General features: G+C 42.6%; 1 protein-coding gene across 1 annotated transcript in view; it reads left to right on the top strand.

Annotated features, from left to right (window-relative positions):
* Positions 1-13,524, top strand: part of adgra1b (adhesion G protein-coupled receptor A1b) — a 171,096-nt gene extending 157,572 nt beyond the window's left edge. Inside the window, exons 17-19 of the mRNA XM_023425928.2 lie at positions 244-389; positions 8,725-8,820; positions 9,216-13,524. Coding sequence (XP_023281696.1) covers positions 244-389; positions 8,725-8,820; positions 9,216-10,638 — 1,665 coding nt within the window. The 3' untranslated portion in view covers positions 10,639-13,524. The remainder of the gene's footprint in view (positions 1-243; positions 390-8,724; positions 8,821-9,215) is intronic.
* The last annotated feature ends 5,976 nt before the right edge of the window (positions 13,525-19,500 follow it).

Here is a 19,500-nt window from a genome sequence, read left to right as displayed (position 1 = left end):
CTGTCCCTCCATTCATGTACTATTGTCTTTTAGTGAAGGATAAGACGAAGCAGGCAGGTGTGGAAAACGTCTGCGGAGACACCCTTGGAGTGACATTGTTTTTGAGAAAGGAGTGGCAGCTCTTCCCGAACATATTGTCTTTGTGTTACAGTGATATAATCAAGTCTGGCTTTTTACTGTATGTCAAGTTCACAAAAGCCATATAAATAACATGATGTACCCTCCTCTGCCAAACCATCTCAGGTCGGGGTCGTGCTGCACTACTCGTCTCTGTCGACCATGCTGTGGCTCGGGGTGACAGCCAGGAACATTTATAAGCAGGTGACCAAGAAGCCTCCGCAGAGCCAGGATGGTGACCCGCCTCCGCCCCCTAAACAGCCCCTGTTGAGGTAAGAACAAATGTCCCTGCAACCCTCCTCAACCCTGACTGCATGTAGACGGAAAAGTACATAAAAAGCTGTGTGTATGTATTTTGTGCCTCTGTGTATTTTGTGCCTCTGTGTGTGTGTGTGTGTGTGTGTGTGTGTGTGTGTGTGTGTGTGTGTGTGTGTGTGTGTGTGTGTGTGTGAGTGTGACCAGTATTTTTTGATCTTTCTTGCACTGTCATTGCTGCTTGCTGTGTGTGTGTCTTCAGAGGCCAAGGACTGGTTCACTGCACAATTATTTGCTTTTTTATTTCTTCCGTTTTTTTGTCAGCACATGACCTGACTGACACCGTGAGATGTATGATGTACAAGTCTTACACAATCACAGCTATATGCCGCACATTGCATTTTCACATCCTTAAGTAAAAACACTAATACAATACTACTACATTGATCCAATAGAAGTTAAAGAAGAAGTTAAAGTCCAGCATTTAAAATGTTGCTTAAGTGTAAGCACAGAAGTATTAGCAGCAGGAAAATTGCTTCAATTACTAATATATTATTACATATATAAGATAATTAGACTGTTGATGTATCAATGTGTCAGCAGCCTTTCACTGTTGTAGCTGGTTGTAGCTGGTTGTTTGGTATTGCAGTATATTGGTTTCCAGCCTAGATGTCGGACCCCCTCCAAACACAAACCTGTGGGGTTGTGAGATGATAATTTTGGGTCAGAAGAAAAAACAAAGGGGTGATACAAAAAACTGTATTAACTTCTTTGGACTTTGGATTGAATCTTTACTTTTGTTGTGAAATATGGGAGAGTTTTACCTCCTTAGTCCCTCAAACACTATTTAAAAGGAGCCATCTGAGAGGTTTAAAGGACAAATCATTCTGATAATGTAAATCCAAAATTAATCTTTGACATGTATTGTATTTCATATACTTATCATATGTTATTTAAACTCATTTTCTTAAATATAACAACTAGCTATAGCTGTCAAATAAATGTAGTGGTGTAAAAAGTACATTTGCCTCTGAAATTTTGTGAAGTATATAGTAGCATAACATGGAAATACTCAAGGAAAGTAAATGAAAATTACAAATAATTACATTTATTAAAATATTATAGTTAAATAAATGTACTTACTTTCTTTCCACCACTGATTTTAAGTCAGTAACGACGACAAATCCCAGTATTAATGTGGTTTAAATAAGTCTGTGTTCAGGTTACTCTGTCCTTGCAGAGAGGTGTTCGTGTTTGAGCATATACATAATTGTGTCTCTGTTGATTTATACTAGCTTATGTGGTTTTTTTTCAGGTGTTTGCTGGCTCATGTTTCCTTTAGAGGGCAACAATAGCTTCACACAGATGAGTTATTGCATCGTTTATCTGCAGAGACATCCACAGCTAGTTTGCATTCTTTCAAGCCTCTGGCTTTGTTCACTCTGTAGTGACATCGCTGTCAGGTCTTCCTATTTATACCATTTGGCTCTCCTTGGTGATTTCTCACACATTTGCTCATGTTAAGAAATTGCATTTTTAATCTGAGTCACTGTCCGCCACAAGGGAAGACGTTTAGGTTTTGAAGGGTAATGATTCACTTAATGTGAAAATTAGGCTGATAAATGCCAGAGATTAGTGGAGTCGAGTGAATTCCTATTAATAAGTAAATTTCTGAACTGAGCCCTGTTTACATCAGAGTTTCCTGTTAGAGGTGACAGGCATTCAAGGTGCAAACTGCTGCTTAGCAACAATACTCTGACAGAGGGAGGTGTATCAGACTGACAAGCATTTGTCTGGGAACTCTATATGACATTTTGCATCAGTTCATCAGTAGCAGTAACTCGCATGTGGTACAATGGAACATTTCTACAAATTTGAAAAAAAGAAAAAGAGAAATTACGATTTGAAGAAGAACACAGATTGTGTTCAGGAGGGGAGGCAAATACGCATCCAAGTAGGATTACAAATTGGTTTGACGGTCTCTGATAAATTATTGTCACACTAACCAGTAAGCCACCAGCTACGACCTAAAACAGCTGTAACACCTTAAAGTGATAGTTCAGATTATTAGACGTGGGGTTGTGTGAGGTGCTTATCTATAGTCAGTATATTACCTGTAGTAGATTCGGACCAGCACGCTCCCAGTTTGGAGAAGCAGCAGGAGAACCGGCACAGAAGCTGAGCGATGTGCTGCTGTGGACGGGGTCATCCGTGTCTTATTAAAAAAATGCCCATAGAAAAAAAAGCTAATATCGGTTTAAATGTATGCTATATTTTGAATATTTTCACCGCTTCATCTTGCCGTCAAACAGCCCTTTCCTTTGGAACTACATTTTAACCATTGAACTACTGTATTCCTACACACAAGTGCACCTAGACTCAAACAGCTGATCTGTGGAGTAGTGTGCGCTGTGTAGTAATATAAAATTTTGTGGCTAAAATATGTTTCTGCAGATGGCCCTAGCTGAATTCATCACTGTGGACTAATAAAGGACCATCTTATCTTATCTTATCTTATCTTTTCTTATCGTATCGTATCGTATCGTATCGTATCGTATCTGAAATGGTTGAGTAAAACAATAGGATCAATATTTGACAGCTCCATCTTCTGGTTGGTCGACCAAATGGACCTAAACACTGAAAATTCAACCGTAATATGCACTGTTGCCATCCACTTTGAAATTGAAACTGAAAGGAACACAGTTGAAACTTGACAGTAGCAATGATAAAGGAGTACTTGAGCTCATCTGATAGAGATATACAGTACATCAGACATAAAAGGTTAGGAATCAATGATCGAGCTTGTGAGTGTTTTTTTTTTTTGTTGTTTTTTTTTTGTAATTTTAAACTATTTTGAAGCCTCTGATTTTGCAGTTTCCCCACAGGTATAGCTACACATTGTTTCCTGGAGTAGCTGAACTGGGTCTGTAGTAAATGTTTTAGTTCAGTTATTCAGTTCGAGACTTCCTACTACCCTGTAAGGTAAGAAGGAATGAATGTCAGGAAGAGGGGGAGGAAGGATGAAAAAGCGAACAACTTAAAACAACCTGTTACTATGGCATCACCCCAATGCTGTAACTAATTAGCTCAGGTCCCCAGGAGGCTGCTGAGCCAGGAGCTTTATCACAAATCGAAATGTATTTAACCTTTTGACCCATTTAATTCCTATTTGCTTAGACGCACACGTCAGAATTTAATTTCTGCTTTTTGTCATTTTTTTTTTTTTTCTACTATTTCTCCATTTCATTCCTTCTCTGCTTACTCGAGACATTTGGCATGTGTAAGAGGATCAGCTTTTGGACACGTGCGGTGCTCTTCCTCTGCAGTGAGAAGGTGCTGTGTGAGCTCTTCTTGCAACAGCGCAACCGTGCTGCAGAGCTGAACTTCAGAAGCTTCTACGAGAAATCCCGTAAGGTTTGAGAGCAGAGCTGGAGAGGCGAACAGAGGGTGCACTGTGACAAATGCTTGTTTGTCATTTAAATCTTGTATTCACTGCCTTTTTCTTAAAGCTGTCGGAAGATATCAAGTGTATCCAGTTGTCTGACTTTTCATGAACTTTAAGAAACATTTGACATAGCGTATGACCCCACACATGAAAATGATTTAAACATGTGGAGTTGCACTGAATATGAACTCTGCAACTCACATGCTCTCAGACTTGGTTTCTGTGGGATGTTTTAGAGGGTTGTGATGCATGTACCACTCCGAGGACATTTCCAACCCACATCACCTGAAATTGATATCTATAAAAACCTATAAATGAGCTGCGTCATATGTGTGACATTATTAAAACTGGAATCTGCTCAATAATATATTTCCTGAAGAGTCACTGAAAGTCACTGGGGATAAGGTCCCCATCAGATAAGAATCCTCTCAGCCTATAAGCAGCACTCTCCTTGCAAAGCAAATCCTTAGACACCTGCGTGATTTGTTGGGGGGGGTGGGGGGGTTAATATGGAACATTCTTGAGACTCTCCCATCATGCACTGCTTGTGAATGAGATAATTTGTCTTGGGGCACGCGGTGGGATCGTGTGGCGCAGCAGTCAAGTTGATCCACAGTGATTGACTGTAATGCTCCCCGTCAGACAGGCTCATGCAATGAGACTTAGCAGCTGGAGACAAATCAATTTCTCCTCTGAGCATCCCCACCTCACCCCTCCCCCTCCCTCCCAACAACCAACCTATTCCTCCTCATCTACCTCTTTTCCTGTCTCTCCACTCCTGACAGTGTCAGATGGCATATCCAGCGGACCATCACACTGACCTTTGTCAGAAATCTGCTTCACCGTGTTGGACCACACACATTTAACGCCTCTGCTCATGCTATTAACTGACAGTCATCTGTAGTGTGATGGGGATAACTCATTCCTCTGAAGCAACACTTCACTTTGAGAGGACAGTTTCCCTTCTTGTATAGAATCCCCAGAAATGTTTAACTGCAAACAGGCAAAGTCAGGCACAGGCACATTGAAAAGTAAAGTTGGGAAAACAGAAAGACTTTCAAAAGAGAAATAGCTAGTATGGGTGGCTGACCACGCATGAACCATGAGATACAGTGTGTATACAATCAAGTGTATCGAAAATGAAATGGCAGAATATCTCTGTAAAACCATTAAATATCCATTAAAAAAACAGAACAGAAATTGAAATTAATATACCAGACTGGTACAAGAAATAATAATAATACCATTTTTGGAAATACACTAGGTCAGTTTCTTGCCGACTCACATGACTGACGTTGGTGTTAGTCACTGGGCTAAACCAGTGACTGGCCAAGCTCAACCTAGCTTAGCTTCAGCGAATGCAAACGGGGGTAAATCTACCTTTGCTGTGCCTCAAATCAGATATTTCAGTCAGTACGCTCACTGAAGTACACTGTGTACACGGCATACTCTCTGGCGTAGCGTACGAATTTCAACTGGGTAGTGTTGTGCCCAATCAAACACGGCCGTTGTGCACTCACCAGAAATGACAAACGTGACAGGTGATTGCAACTGTCGCCCGCCCGCTGGCTGTTTTTGCACACTTCACTTCAAAATGAATGTTTTATTTTCTTGAATGTGCCCCCTGTGTCATGCGACTTGGAAATTAGGCCGCCATCGCTGCCGGCACTGTTTTCACAAGTTTGAAGATACATTGGTCCCTCCTCCTTCCGCTACATAGGCAAGATGGCGTCCATTGAGGGTGAGACGTGTCCATCATTTTACACTTGATTTTTTGACCATTTTGAGTGTGCGTTCACCATACTTGTCAATTGTTAAATTTGTTTATTAGATGTGATGAATGTGATGTATTAGTTCATTAGCTTTGGAGGGGCTGGTGGGTGAGTTCTGTTACCTTCGGAAAGATTTACACTGATGCCAGCCTTTATGATAAGCTAAGCTAAGCAGCTGCTGGTGCTAGCTTCATTCTCATTTGACTCTCGGCAAATAAACAAAGGAGCTTATTTTGTTAAACAATTGCTCCAAAAAAGAATTCATTAAAGGGCATTCATGCATGCAGATTTGAGTCTAAGGTTGAGTACATGCATTACTGTTGCATACTCTGGTTTTACCCATAAGCTTTTGCCCTGTGCTGGAGCTTTATGGCCATCACTTGACTCTCCTGCTGTGCTATGTATATCCTGGAGCAGGTCCAGAGAGAGGACAGCACATAGTCACCAAACAGAGGACAGTGCATCAGCTGAGGCACAAGGTTGGGGGGGAGTCACTGTAGCTGCTGGCTAAAAGGCACTTCAGGGTCTATTTATATCAGATAATTACTGTTCCTAAACTCACTCAAAAGCACGGCTCTGCATACACAGCCATTTCGTTAGAGTTTGAAGGCTTTTTTTTTTAATAGAATGGATAACAAATAAAGTCTGTGTGAAAGTGTGCACGATTGGGAGGAATTTGAATATGATGGAGCAGCTTTTTGTATAAAATCGGGGCATGTAGACTGTAATTTGATCACACGTGCTATACATTTTTTTATGCATGTACACTACACATGTTTTCTTGGGGCACAGGCCTAGAGGAAACACAACGAGGCTTTCCTAGAGGAGATATAGGGGAACGGTTATAAAGCACAGGGTGCTTTAACATCCACTACTTCTTCCTCTCATTTATGCTTATCTGGCTGACGGGTGTGTAAATGGCTTTCTGTTGGAGGAGGGTCCCCTGCGGGAACTGTTCCACTCATAGACAGTGACAGGCCAGTAATACCGCTGTCCCACCCCCTCCTCCCCCTCCAACCACCCAACCACCTCTCACCAACCAGCCCCGACAAACATCTTGATTGTAATTGAATTTTTGGGACGGCTGCTGTGTGACGGACGACAGATTGGGAAAGAGAGAGAGAGAGAGACGGGATGGAAGGGAGGAAACCGAGGATGAAGATGGAGGAAGATGGAGTGGTGGAAAGGTTAGAGCGGTGACAGAGGTTGAGATTGGACAGAAAGGAAGAGGAAATAGCATAGTGTTTTATAGGAAAGCGGAGGACAACGCAGAGAGGGAGGACAAGGGCAGTGCGGAGAGGGAGCTGCTGAGGATTGGCTTTGTTTGTGCATTGAAATCTTAAGGCTCATGGTTCATTTGCTGTGACGCAAGTGTCATTGTTCACATACCTACCTGTTTCCCAGGAAACATCAGAACATCTTCCTTAAGGAAATATCCAGTTTTGCACAATGTAAATATTACAATACTGCAGCATCCCCCCGGGTAAGGAGGGGATACTGTCGCGTTGTTGAGCTCATGCCTTATTAGTTCCTTTCTACCACTATTAATGTTGTTTTTTCAGATCGGTTTCTAGTCTCATATAACCTTTATTTGATGACACCAAGATCTCTTTTGCAATGTACAGCTGATGTACAGCCTCCACCGCAAGGGCTTAATTGCATCTTGGGGAGGCATAGCAGTAATTTCTGAGGATGAATACAACCACGATGGCCACACATCAGTGCTTTGAGGCCGTGTTCAGACTGCAGCACTGTGTGAAAAAAAGTTGGACCACAGCAGGGGTTACTGTCGCAAAAGGGCTGTGGCCAAAAAAACAAAAAACAAAGGCTCATCCAGTGAAAAGGTTGAAACTGACTCAACTTCTGCTGCAACTTTAAGTGCAGCTGCAACGTTCCTTGTTGCTTTGTGCCGTGAATGTCATGTTTCTATTTTCTGCCGATTGTTGCAAGGAAAGATGAAGGAAGAAGGATTGCCGCTGTGATAACTTTCCACACCTCGTGGTATATTATGAACAGTTGTGCAGTGTTATTGTGCCTGATAAGACTAAAAACTCATGGATCTACAGTATTTACTCAAACCGACCTTCCCACATTGTGTTTAGATGCAGCTCGTGTTTCCTTTTTCTTTTTTTTTCGTAACAACTTTATTGGCAATATAACAAAAACAGGTGTGATATAAAGAACATAATGAACAGACATGAAGATGACATAAAAAACAACATAAAAATGATAACTGTGTGTGTGTGTGTGTGTGTGTGTGTGTGTGTGTGTGTGTGTGTGGGAAGATAATAATGATAAAGAGAAAAATATGATAATGTGAAATGGTAGGGACATTATGACAATATGTATTATAATAATAATATTATAATTTTGGGTGTTGGTTGTTTCTTGGTTTGTCTTTCAGACCTGCAGTCTGCATGCAAGAAGAAAAATAATTCTAAGTAACTTGAGGATAAAACCTCTAAATGCAAGGCGTTACCAGCGCACATACAGAGCCGAACTGAGTTTAGGTTTTCTATCCACTTCTGCTCAGATCCAGGTTTCTTTCCACGTCTTCCGTGCTGTCATGAACAGCAGCTGCTGCAAATTTCAAGCAATGAGTCCTGACAACTTTTCATTGACAGGAAACACATTTGTTTTTTCCTAGTTAAACTTCAGACTTTAATTTGGAGCAAGGAAAACAAACAATTGGTGTGATCGCACCCGCAGTGTGAGATCACAAACAAACACATTGTAAAAAAAACAAAAAAAAAAGCTTAAAAGTTCACACATCGGTGTTGAGATATTTTGGGGTGGTCATGTTTTGGAAAAGTGGAGAAAGGATATCTGACAAATGTGTCCACACATCTGTTCCTCAGTGTCACGGTTTGTTGCTTAAGTTGAGAAAAAGCAGAGTTATTTGGGGTGAGAGCTTCACTCACTGCACAAGTCTGTAATCTTATCTGTCACTTTGTCTATTTGGATCTTTGGGTTATTATCTATCTCTTGTGTCGAATAGTGTTTCTCAGTCATATTTTGACAGTGTGCTGTTGTAATCCAGATGTGAGATATGGGATTTGTAAATGTCTTTTCACAGTCTTATACTTTCTTCTTCTTCTTGTCTCTGCCTGTGTTCGTCACTCTGTCACCTCACAGATTTTATTTAGTCAGTGGTGGAGTGCCCCTCATCATCTGCGGGGTCACGGCAGCCGTCAATATTGACAACTATGGCAGCGGGGAGCAAGCACCATAGTAAGTCCTGGATTTGTTTCTGCTCTCAAGGTTAAATTACACCCTCTGTTGATTTTATACACCTCAACAAAGTGCTTTCATCATTAGGTGTTATTAATTATTTCCAAAAATAAACCTTCATTTGATTTTTTTTAAAAACAGAGCTACATGTGTGTATCTGCATGTTTTGACACACACCTCCGCCATTAGCTTTTATTTCCCTTTGTTGGGTGTGTGTTTGAATTAGTCTTTCTCTGTTGAGCAAACACAACTCAGATGTTGTGTGGTTATATAAAGGTTGTTTGCACTGTGTGTACAGGGTGCGAATTTTGAAGGTGCACATGCCAGCGGATAGATGTTAGAACAAATGAATAAATGCAAATGTTGAAACACGCTGGTGTTTGTGTGTGTTGCAGCTGCTGGATGGCCTGGGAGCCCAGCCTGGGAGCCTTCTTTGGCCCCGTGGCCTTCATCGTCCTGGTGACATGCATCTACTTCCTCTGTACCTTCATCCAGCTGCGGCGACACCCTGAAAAGAAGTATGAGCTCAAGCAGCTGACGGAGGAGCAGCAGAGGCTGGCCGCCGTCGACGTGCCCACCCACTGTCATCAGGGAGCCGAGCCCGGAGCCCTGGCAGCTCCACCCAGCGGGAGCCACTGCCCCGCCGGCTGCCCAGGCGTTCCCATCAACCCTGCGCTGCTGGCCAACGAGCACTCCTTCAAGGCTCAGTTACGAACGGCGGCCTTCACCCTTTTCCTCTTCCTGGCCACCTGGACCTTCGGCGCACTGGCCGTGTCGCAGGGCCACTTCCTGGATATGATCTTCAGCTGCCTCTACGGTGCCTTCTCCGTCACCCTCGGCCTCTTCATCCTCATCCATCACTGTGCCAAGCGTGACGATGTCTGGCATTGCTGGTGCTCCTGTTGTCCCGGACGACGAGCCAACGCCTGCTCTGGCGCCCACGGGCCTGCTCAAGCGCGGCCCAAGGTCAATGTGAATGGAGATACCCCCGGACATGGTCATGGTCACAGCCACTGCCACCATGACTCACCGTGTCAAGGTAAAGCACCAATGAGCTGCAGTCACGGCAGTTTAGGTCACTGTAAACACGCCGCCCTTCCGTCCTCACAAAATCACGTGACGTGCCTGGCACCAGTGACACCATGCTGCGCCGCCCTGCATAGTCAGCAGCTTATGGAGGAGGAGCCTGCGGCAACGCACGTACTGCTACACGCTGACCCCGAGGGTTACAGACCGGGCATCCAGTTACACCCCTGCCTAAAGAGCAGCACCAGGACTAAAGGCCGTCACCTCAGCCGCCGGTCCGGCGCTTGCGGAGCAGGGAGTGAGAGGGAGTACGCCTATCACATCCCCTCCAGCGTGGACGGAGGCAGCGTGCACAGCTCACACACTGACAGCCCCCACAGCACACATGAGCGTCATGCCCACATCTGTCCACATCTGGCCCACGAAGGCCACCATGATGGGCATCACACATGCCACGCTGCTGCAGCCACCACACACGAGGCCCTGGCGTGCCATAACCCCTGCCACAGGCACATCTGCTGTGCCAAGGCAGACCTCCTCCCCTCTCTGTGCCCAGCGGAGGCAGGCGACACGGGCATCTTCCTGTGTGGCTGCGGCAAAGTGGCCGAGGAGGACCCGATGGCGACACATCACCATCTGGAGATGCACGCCCCGCGCAGACAATCCTACCCCCAGAACCCGCCCAATCAGAATGGGATTCTGAAAGGGGGTCTGCACGAAGGACTCCTGTACACCTCGGACAGCACAGGGAATATACGCACTGGACCCTGGAAGAATGAAACTACTGTGTAGTGTGGGAAAGGAAAACAGGGGAGATCGGCAGCACCCCTGCCTCGTCCCGCCAAAAATAAACCCTTGCCTCCCTTTCTAGAATAAAAAAAAAAAAATGAATTGAATAACATTTTAAACATCACAATCAGCGTGGGATATTTTTATTTTAAAGTCCTCATGTTTTTATGTGTGCTGTTTTACTGTACAGAAATCTGCTCTCATGTAAACGCTCCTGTAGAGCATCCACCCACAGAACATCCAGAAGAATTTGTGGAATATGTGTCACATCATGAACCATCAGATGTAATTGAAGGTATCTCCATTGTTCCATATTACTACAGATCTCTATATATATATACAAGAAAATGAATGGTTGTATGTATGAATATGTGTGTTCGTGCTCAAAGGCAACACGCTGCAAGATTTTTTTACACTTTGAATCTGAATCCATCAAATAGTCTACGACGACGGTGAACCTCCAGTACTTTAAAGAACTCTTGGCATCCATGTTTTAGACGACTTAAACCAGCAATTTTAGACTTCATGGGTATTTTTGCCATTCAGTCAAGCAACTGTGAATATCTACTAGAGATTTTCTAAATAATATACAAAGATGCTGTCGCTTGCCAGAGATGCGTGGATGCCAGTTAAGTTGTGAAAATTCAAAACAACAGAAAAAGAGAAGTGAAATTAAGCATCCTCTTCCAGGTCGGTATTGATCGTGCTATGATGTCTTCACTGTTGTGTTTCTTTTTTTTTTTCGGGGGAGAGAAGTAAATTAACAACAGCGTCAGCAGCAACAGCGATTGTGGCCATTGTGAATAGAGAGTTGGTGTCACTGGAGTCACTGGAACCAGTGCCGTTTTTATTAACACTGTGCCACACAGAGCCGCGTCCTCACAGCGAGTTCATTGCCAAAACTAGCGTGCACATTATAAGCGTACGATTCTTTGTAAAATCAAACACTCAGACGTTTTTTTTTTTGGGAAAAAAAAAAAGAGAGTGTGAATGTGATTATAGAAGAAACAACAAGCTGCTTAAATGTCACTTTGGGGGAAACTTCGCCGATTATTTTCCCTGAGCTAATAAAACATTTCAGCCAACCTCAACCACCATTGGCTAGAGCCACAAAATGACACATGGCAGAAGTCAGTGCAAATGCAATCCCTTTATATTTTATCTCTTTTTTATTTTTGTCTCATAAGAGCCTCAAAGCATGCATGCCTTGTTGTACGTAGCTATGTGCTATATTTTAACAGTGTAACTGAATGCCCGTCCATGAACATATTATTTGCCTTGACCCGATAAAACTGCTGCAGCTTGCCATATATCATTTTTGACACACTCTTGGATTAAAAGCCTAGTTCCCAACAAATACTGTACTATTTCCCCACTGCTAATCTCCATTTAACAATACATTAAGCTTAGGTTTATCCTAGAATCCAGTCCAGAAAAATCATAATGCTCCCAGTTCTGCTTTGGTAGATAACTTGTGTCAGGAGAGAGGTTGAAATATGGATTTTTTTTTTTGTTTTTTTTTTTTTGGTAACCATGAAGGTCACATTCTCTTTGAAGAATTGCCGCTCTAAAGAGAAAGCCTATTTATTGGTTTAGAAGCTGTTGTTTGTTTTCTGAATGATGATATTGAGTCTGATGCTCCACGCAGAACCTGTCATTCATTTCATCAGAAAAAGCCAAATTTAAAAAAAAAAAAAAAAAAACAAACAAAAAAAACTGTACACCCAAGCAGCGCATATAACCTCACAGCAAACCCTGCTCTAGCTAAACCACGTCAGCATGCACACCATCTCTTTATCCATCTTGTGCACTCTCGTCCGTGTATATAGAATCGGTTTCTGATGAATTATTTTATATGAGATTTAAGATATTTAAGAATAAAATAAGTCTATATGTAAAGAAAGTTGTATGGGGAAAAAAAAACTGACCTCTCAATGTTAATACTCAGTATCTGAGTTTAGAAGTGTCTCGTTTTGTTTTCAAATGCATTTTTTTTTTTTTTCTGTTGCGATTTGAGTTGATTTCATAAAGTATGCAGACTCGCCATGTGTTGTGAGACTTATCCTGTCATATCAGAAATAGAAATGCACTACACATTATAACATTTGGCCTGCCAGAGTAGAACTTGTCACTTGCGGTATGTTTATTATAGAGATGTTTGTTCAGACAGAAATATTTGATTTAAAAAAAAAAAAAAAGAGAAAAAAAAGTGACTTCTACAGAGAAAAGAGAAATATTAATGTGATATTCCCTTCATTTGGATGGCAGGCGCTGAACAGTGAAAGGAGGCCCTGGTGGACATCAAAGATGATGCATGAACCTCATAGCTTCGCACAGGGCCAGTGGAGTTATTTCCAGGGTCCGGGACGAAATGGGATATTATGGGCCCAGTTTATGAGTTATAAAACAGTGGCCCGCAATTGATCATACAATACAGGCTCCGTTGAGTCGCCTCGGATGCTGGCAGTCAGCGGCCCTGACTTTATAGTTATTGGAAAGGGATTTGTAACAGTATCACAACAAAACATTTGAACAAATCAGCCTCTCCCGCAGAAGCCCACATTAAGAGAGAGAACATTGGTCTAGGTTAATTACTGTACAACATGTGTATTTGCTGGTGGTGTGTCCTAGGAAGCAGCCTGAGCTTTTCAGTGTCTGTGAGAGACGACGTGTTTGGTACCATAAGGCCACCGTAGGCCACCCTTTCTGTTGTCATCAGTAGCAGATGTACTGCCCTAAAACGAGCTTGCGGACTTAGTTTCGGCTCACCAGACGGCTGCTGGAATATTCACCTGTGGTACTGTGACAAAACCTAAAGCCAGTTTTCACTTTTTTCTACATTGACACAGATTCCAATAAATGTATTTTTTCACCATGCAACGGATGAAAGCGTCTTTGGCTTGTGTTTGTTTGTCTGCTGTGTGTGTGTGTGTGTTTGTGTGCGTGTGTCCATGAGCAGAGAAGGCATTTAACTTACATGACGATGGATGTGAAGGAAAGAAAAAGCCTGTTTTTTTCTTCTCAGTTCTCTATGTACTGTGTTTATTTCTTCTGACAGCATGATGGAGATTGAGATGTCTTACGGAGCCACCACAGGGGAGGAATTCAAATGATAGCAGGCTTGACTGCCACTGTGTGTTTGGTGTATGTGTGTATGTGTGTGTGTGTGTGTGTGTGTGTGTGTGTGTGTGTGTTGTGCATGCCTTGGATGGACCTTGTACACATACATGCACAGACATCCACGTGTGCACACTTCACCCAGGAAATGAGACAGTGTGTCTTCTGTGTGTCACCCAGGTTTGACAGGCCATGAAACACCTGAGCGCATTTAATATTCAGCTGGATTTTTTTTTTTTTTTGTTCCAAGGCCACGTCTCTCTCTCTCTTTCTCTCTCTCTCTCTCTCTCTCTCTCTCTCTCTCTCTCTCTCTCTCTCTCTCTCTCTCTCTCTCTCTCCCTCTCTCTCTCCCCACCCTCCCGACCATCAGATTATTCGTCTGACTGAAAGCCATGTGAAATGTCAGACCCCATCTCTCCTCCTCTGTCTGCAATGAGGACCCAGACTGAACATGAGTACTGCAGGGTGTCCATCAAAGGTGAGTCACGGATGTCTGCAGCCGGCAGAATGATTGTGTGCGCTGCAGTGCCAAATGAGCTGCAGTGGTGATTATATCAATAATGAATAAAAGGCTACAACTGCTTTAATAACCAGGTGTGTCTTTGAACCGGTAAGTGTGTATTTCCACCGCAGTCAGTCAGGCAAAAGGAGGCTTCACCACGTGGCTGCGAGACAGCCGGCCGCGGTAGGTTGAACTTGGTGGTTGGCGAAGGGAGAAATTGGCCCAGGACGGCATCTGTTTCATTAAAAATTAATCTGGTTTTAGTAACACAGATGTGTGTTTATGATACAATTAACTGTGTTTTAATTTCCTGTTGTAATAAATAGGTTTGTAAATAGGAGTATGAGCGGAGAGAAGCGGGAGATGAAGTGAGTGCGCCTGTTAAAATGCATGTATGCTCCTGAGATGACAATATGTTGCATGTTTTTTGTTTTTTTTTTCCTGTAGGCAGTCATGAGTAATCAGTTCTGGAATAACAAGCAGGAATTTATGAGCCTGATCTGAATTTGCTGAGAGTTTCATACAGAGATTAGCATATATATATGTGTGTGTGTGTGTGTGTGTGTGTGTGTGTGTGTGTGTGTGTGTGTGTGTGTGTGTGTGTGTATGACCCAGGCATGATTGTGGAGTCTCTTTGTAGGCCTATCTCTGCACACTTGTGGTTTTGTTTTTCATTGACAGGAAGGAGCAGGCTTTCTTCAAGAGAGTGAGGAATAACAGCAACATATGGCACGTAAATGGATTGAGTTTTTCCCTGATGCACACGCATATACGCTTTTTCTTAACGTAATCACAAATCATCTTTGATTTTTTATAGACCTCCTGTCCTGTGCCTCCAGCTCCTCTCTCTCTCTCTCTCTCTCTCTCTCTCTCTCTTTCTACTCCCCGCATGTTTTGCCGCTCTCTCTCCACCATAATAACAAAAGCCCCACTCCTCCAGCTCTAGCCTTGGCAGACAAGACTTGTGATAGAAGGCTGTGATCGTCATGCTAATGCCGCCCTTGACTTAAATAACATGCACGACACTCGATGGGCAGGAGAGCGAGGCAGAGCTGCAGAGAGAACAGAGAAGGAGAGAGAGAGGAGGGGCGGGGTGGTTGAATGGATAGTTTGAGGCTTATGGGAAGAACGAAACAGAGAGAGTGAGGTGGAGAGATCAAAGAGGAAGAGAAGACAGAAAGAGGTGGGCAAAACTTCTTATTAGATAGCATCACTTGGTTTCTTGGAAGCTGCATTTCTAATGTGGTGTGTGTGTGTGTGTGTGTGTGTGTGTGTGTGTGTGTGATTGAGTCTTTGAGGCTACTGCAGCAGTGGAAAGTAACTAAATGCATTCAAGTACTTGAATAACTGATTTTACACATGAAAATCAGTGTTCTCATTTTGGGGAGCAGTATTCAGCCTGTGTAAACAGTTTTAAATACTTATCTCTGGAGGAGCTTTGCCAAGTCTGAAAAAAATACCCTGATGATGTCACAGTGATGTCATAGTCTCGCCTTGGGCTTGGATACTTTAAATTTTGAACAAAAAGCCTGTGTTACAAACTGAGAACATGGAGTTTGAAAGGCACAGGCATTTACGAGGCAGGGGAGGTCTAATGAAAGAAGCTATCAAGTTGCATTATGGGAAATGTAGGATGCAGCATTTTTTAAGCTTAACCCACACTGGGAACCTAAGCTGTCTTCACATCTTATCGGATTTATAGTAGTTACATATTTCCAACTTGTAAATACTGTTTATGTCAATATCCAACTCATAACACGGAGGTTGAAATCAATAACTACGGATGCATCATCAATTGTTTAGTGTAATTAAACTAAATCTAATGGCTATATTGTTATATTGTCAATGCAGTATTTTAATCCTTACATGACCGACCGTGTAATCATTCAATCACCTTGATGACATGAGCACTCACATTAACAGGGATTTGTACTATCCATCCATATGACATAAATGTGGCATAAATGTCAAGATATCTTGTCCTCTGCTGCACCTGTTTAGACCGAACTCCTTCCTAGAAGGACTTTACAAACTCGCTGAACAATTACAGGCTGTTGTATTTAACTTACCACCATCTTATGTGATGACAGACATTCTGAGGGAGCTTCTTATTTCTTGTCCTTCTTACTCTACTATATTTATCTGACAACTATAGTTGCTATTACTTTGCAAATTTGTATTTTTCATTCATTCATTTGCATTGTCATATTATAAATTACCCAGCAGTGTAAATTAGTTAAAGTTTAACCTTTAAAATAGTGCTCATACATTATTGAATTAGTAATAATGATTCAATAATATCATTTTTATAGTAATTTGAGATTGTGTTTGTTTTCTTCTTTGTTTTCAAAATAGACTGTAAATAAAGATAAACGTAGCCTCCGTGACATCACCCACAGGTTTCTGAAAGGTGTTTTGAAGCTCAGAGTGGGCTGCTCTGCCGGCGCCATCTTGGCAGAGCCTGACTCCACCTTACTCCCAGCTAATCCAAAAATGGGTGGAGAGGTGGGGCGTGTGGAGCTCAGACTTCAGTACTTGCCGGTTTGTGGCAAGCATACACTCACCACCTGTCACTCAAAGAGGCCACACCCTCAATTATAGGAGGCTTAGTAAAATTCTTACAGGTGAGTTATACAAAAATTCACCCCCTTACAGTTGTCATGAAGGAGGAAAGTAGCTATATAGACCAAAACTGTTTTTGTAACAGGCTGTAAGCATGTTTATTTCTGCTGTAAAGTTGGCCATTTAAAATGGGAGTCAATGGGGTATGACTCACTTTTGGCCATTCGAGGAACAGCAGTTTTTGGTAGTTCTGAGTTGGCTTCATTTTACAGCCCCAGAGGTTGCCACTTGGTTTTTACACAGGCTTTTCTCACAGAGGATATTTTGACATGTTACAGTAGGAAAAGCACAGGTATGAGGTTAATTGGCTGAATTCCATTTCACTGCTTCAGTTTCATGTTCCTGTTGTGTGAATCACCGTCACAGTATCATGATTTACTGGGACACTTGAATAGAACAGAGCCATCCATTGTTAATGTTATTAGTGACACCTGTACTTTTCCTGCAGTTGCACTAGGAGACAATAACTGTTGTTGTAACAGTGCAGACACAAAGCTAATTTAGCAAATACTTGAATTCTTGGACTGTTTTTGTCCACCTGGGGATTGTAAGACCAACATTTACTATCCTTTTAGCTCTATTTTGGTCTCCATCATCTCCCAAGAAAACTGTGTCTCTCTAACCTACTAAAAAAGCTGCCTGTGGTGGGTGGAAATCAAAGGAAACCAAAACAATCCAAAACAGACTAAAAAGCTCTGTAGAGCTGAGAGGAACTGGAGATGATGACGTTCTTTGGGTTCGTCATTCTATGAGTTTCCATTTCAGCATAATCCATCATTAACTTAAGAAATATTTAGTGCTGCTGTACGTACAGATCTGAACACTTCTACCACTCTTATGTCTGGATGTAGCGGCACTGATGACGCAGTAATTGATGGTGGTGTACATACGTCTGTGAAGCATGTTGCTCTGTCATCCTGCATTATTCACTCGGAAGACACAGCAGGCTTCTACTTACACAGACTTGTGCTGGAGTTGTTTGCCTGGCGGGCAGAGGATAGGATGTATGCTAATCCAGTGCACAGTGGCTCCGAACATGGGGAAACAAAAACAGCTATATTGGTTTATGTGGTTGTCATAGCTGTGTTTTGCCTCAGTATATGTCTCCCTGTGAGGAGGCTGCCTTCCAGCCAATCGCTATCTCTCAGCTTCCCCCAAGAAGACCTCTGAAGACTTACATCCCCTCTCTAAGTACATGAAAGTAATGAACAAAAACCCCAACCTATTTTACCAAGCTCAGCCCCATTCTGCTATTTCACAGTGGCTTACTGTCAACACAGCTGCACCTGAATTTCAGTCTATGATGTGACAATCCGGGGTAGCTTCTCATTCTGGAAAAAAGACTTTGACGTCTCAGTGAGTGACACGTCTGAATGTTCCCTTTAACTTGTTTTCTCGTCACAGCCATTGGCCCCTGCTGCGCTATTCAATTTCTTCATGCATCAAATCCTTTGTGTGTATTGTGATGTGTATTATGTGATGTTTGCCAATGACTAAGTCAGGTAAGTGTGAATATTACTGCGTTCTCTAACTAAAAGCTGTGTGTTGGCTTCGGAGGGAGCCAATAGCTGCCAGTCTGTGTTGTTCTATGTGTTTGACAGTCCTCCCCCGTATCTCCCCTCCCTCCCCCGCAGCCCCTCTTTGTTATTTATAGCTTGCTCTAATGGTGACGCAACACGGTACAACTGCAAGGGAGCAAAGAATCATGTGATGGTTTTAATGCAACAATCCAGTGGATTATGAGGGGCCTAAGAGGCTGCTACTGCAGTCTGTAACATCAAGGCTCCAACACGACAGCCAGGCAGGGCTGAAGCCCGCCAGCTCCCTCGCTCCCTCTTCCTCCCTCCTTCAGTGGAAAGAGAAGAGGACAGCTGGGGAAGGCATGGTGGGCAAAGGACCAGGGAGCAAGGACGAGAATCGAGAGGATGGAGAGGGAGGAGTGAAGCCAGGAGATTACGCTACAGTAGCTGTTTGTTATGGATGTGTTAAATTCTTCACAGCTGCCAGGAACTGGTGTCCACCTCCTCTGTATCCAGGAAATGAAGGTTTATCCTCTAAACCAAAGAACTGTTTGACAAAGTTTGTACATGAAACCGCAATAATCATAGGAATCTGGTATCTAAGAAGAAACACCGCGACAGCTCTGCAAAGGGAGGCCACTTTAAATCAAACAAGACATATGTGAAGATGCGTCATGTGACATTTGAATTCTATGTAGAGTGTTCATGCAAACAGACATAAATAAGCTTCTGCACATTATAAAACATGAAATATCTAAAAAAGAAAAAAAAACATATCACAATGTATTAAAATGTTCAGTTCTTCACTAGTGTGTTTTGAACCAAACTGTATTTAAACAGGCAAACTGAAGGCCATGAAGGACGCTGAGGTCATGACCTTGGGACTTACTTAAATTATAGAGGTTTATCACCTGGGTCAAGTTTACATTCTACAGTTACAGAATTACACACATTTAATGATGATTTATGGTATTTTACACCCAATATCTTAAAATGTGACAACAAGAACAAAATAATAAATAAATGAAGGTTTCAGTATGTCACCTTCAGAATTATATTTGTGACAATTGGTGACAGCTTTGATATAAAAGGGTCAAAAATATA

This window comes from Seriola lalandi, unplaced genomic scaffold (genome assembly GCF_002814215.2).
Source record: "Seriola lalandi dorsalis isolate HSWRI2012SDOR001 ecotype SW California unplaced genomic scaffold, Sedor1 jcf7180002054795, whole genome shotgun sequence".
Lineage (NCBI taxonomy): Eukaryota > Metazoa > Chordata > Actinopteri > Carangiformes > Carangidae > Seriola > Seriola lalandi.
This window is presented reverse-complemented; position numbering and strand designations above follow the sequence as displayed.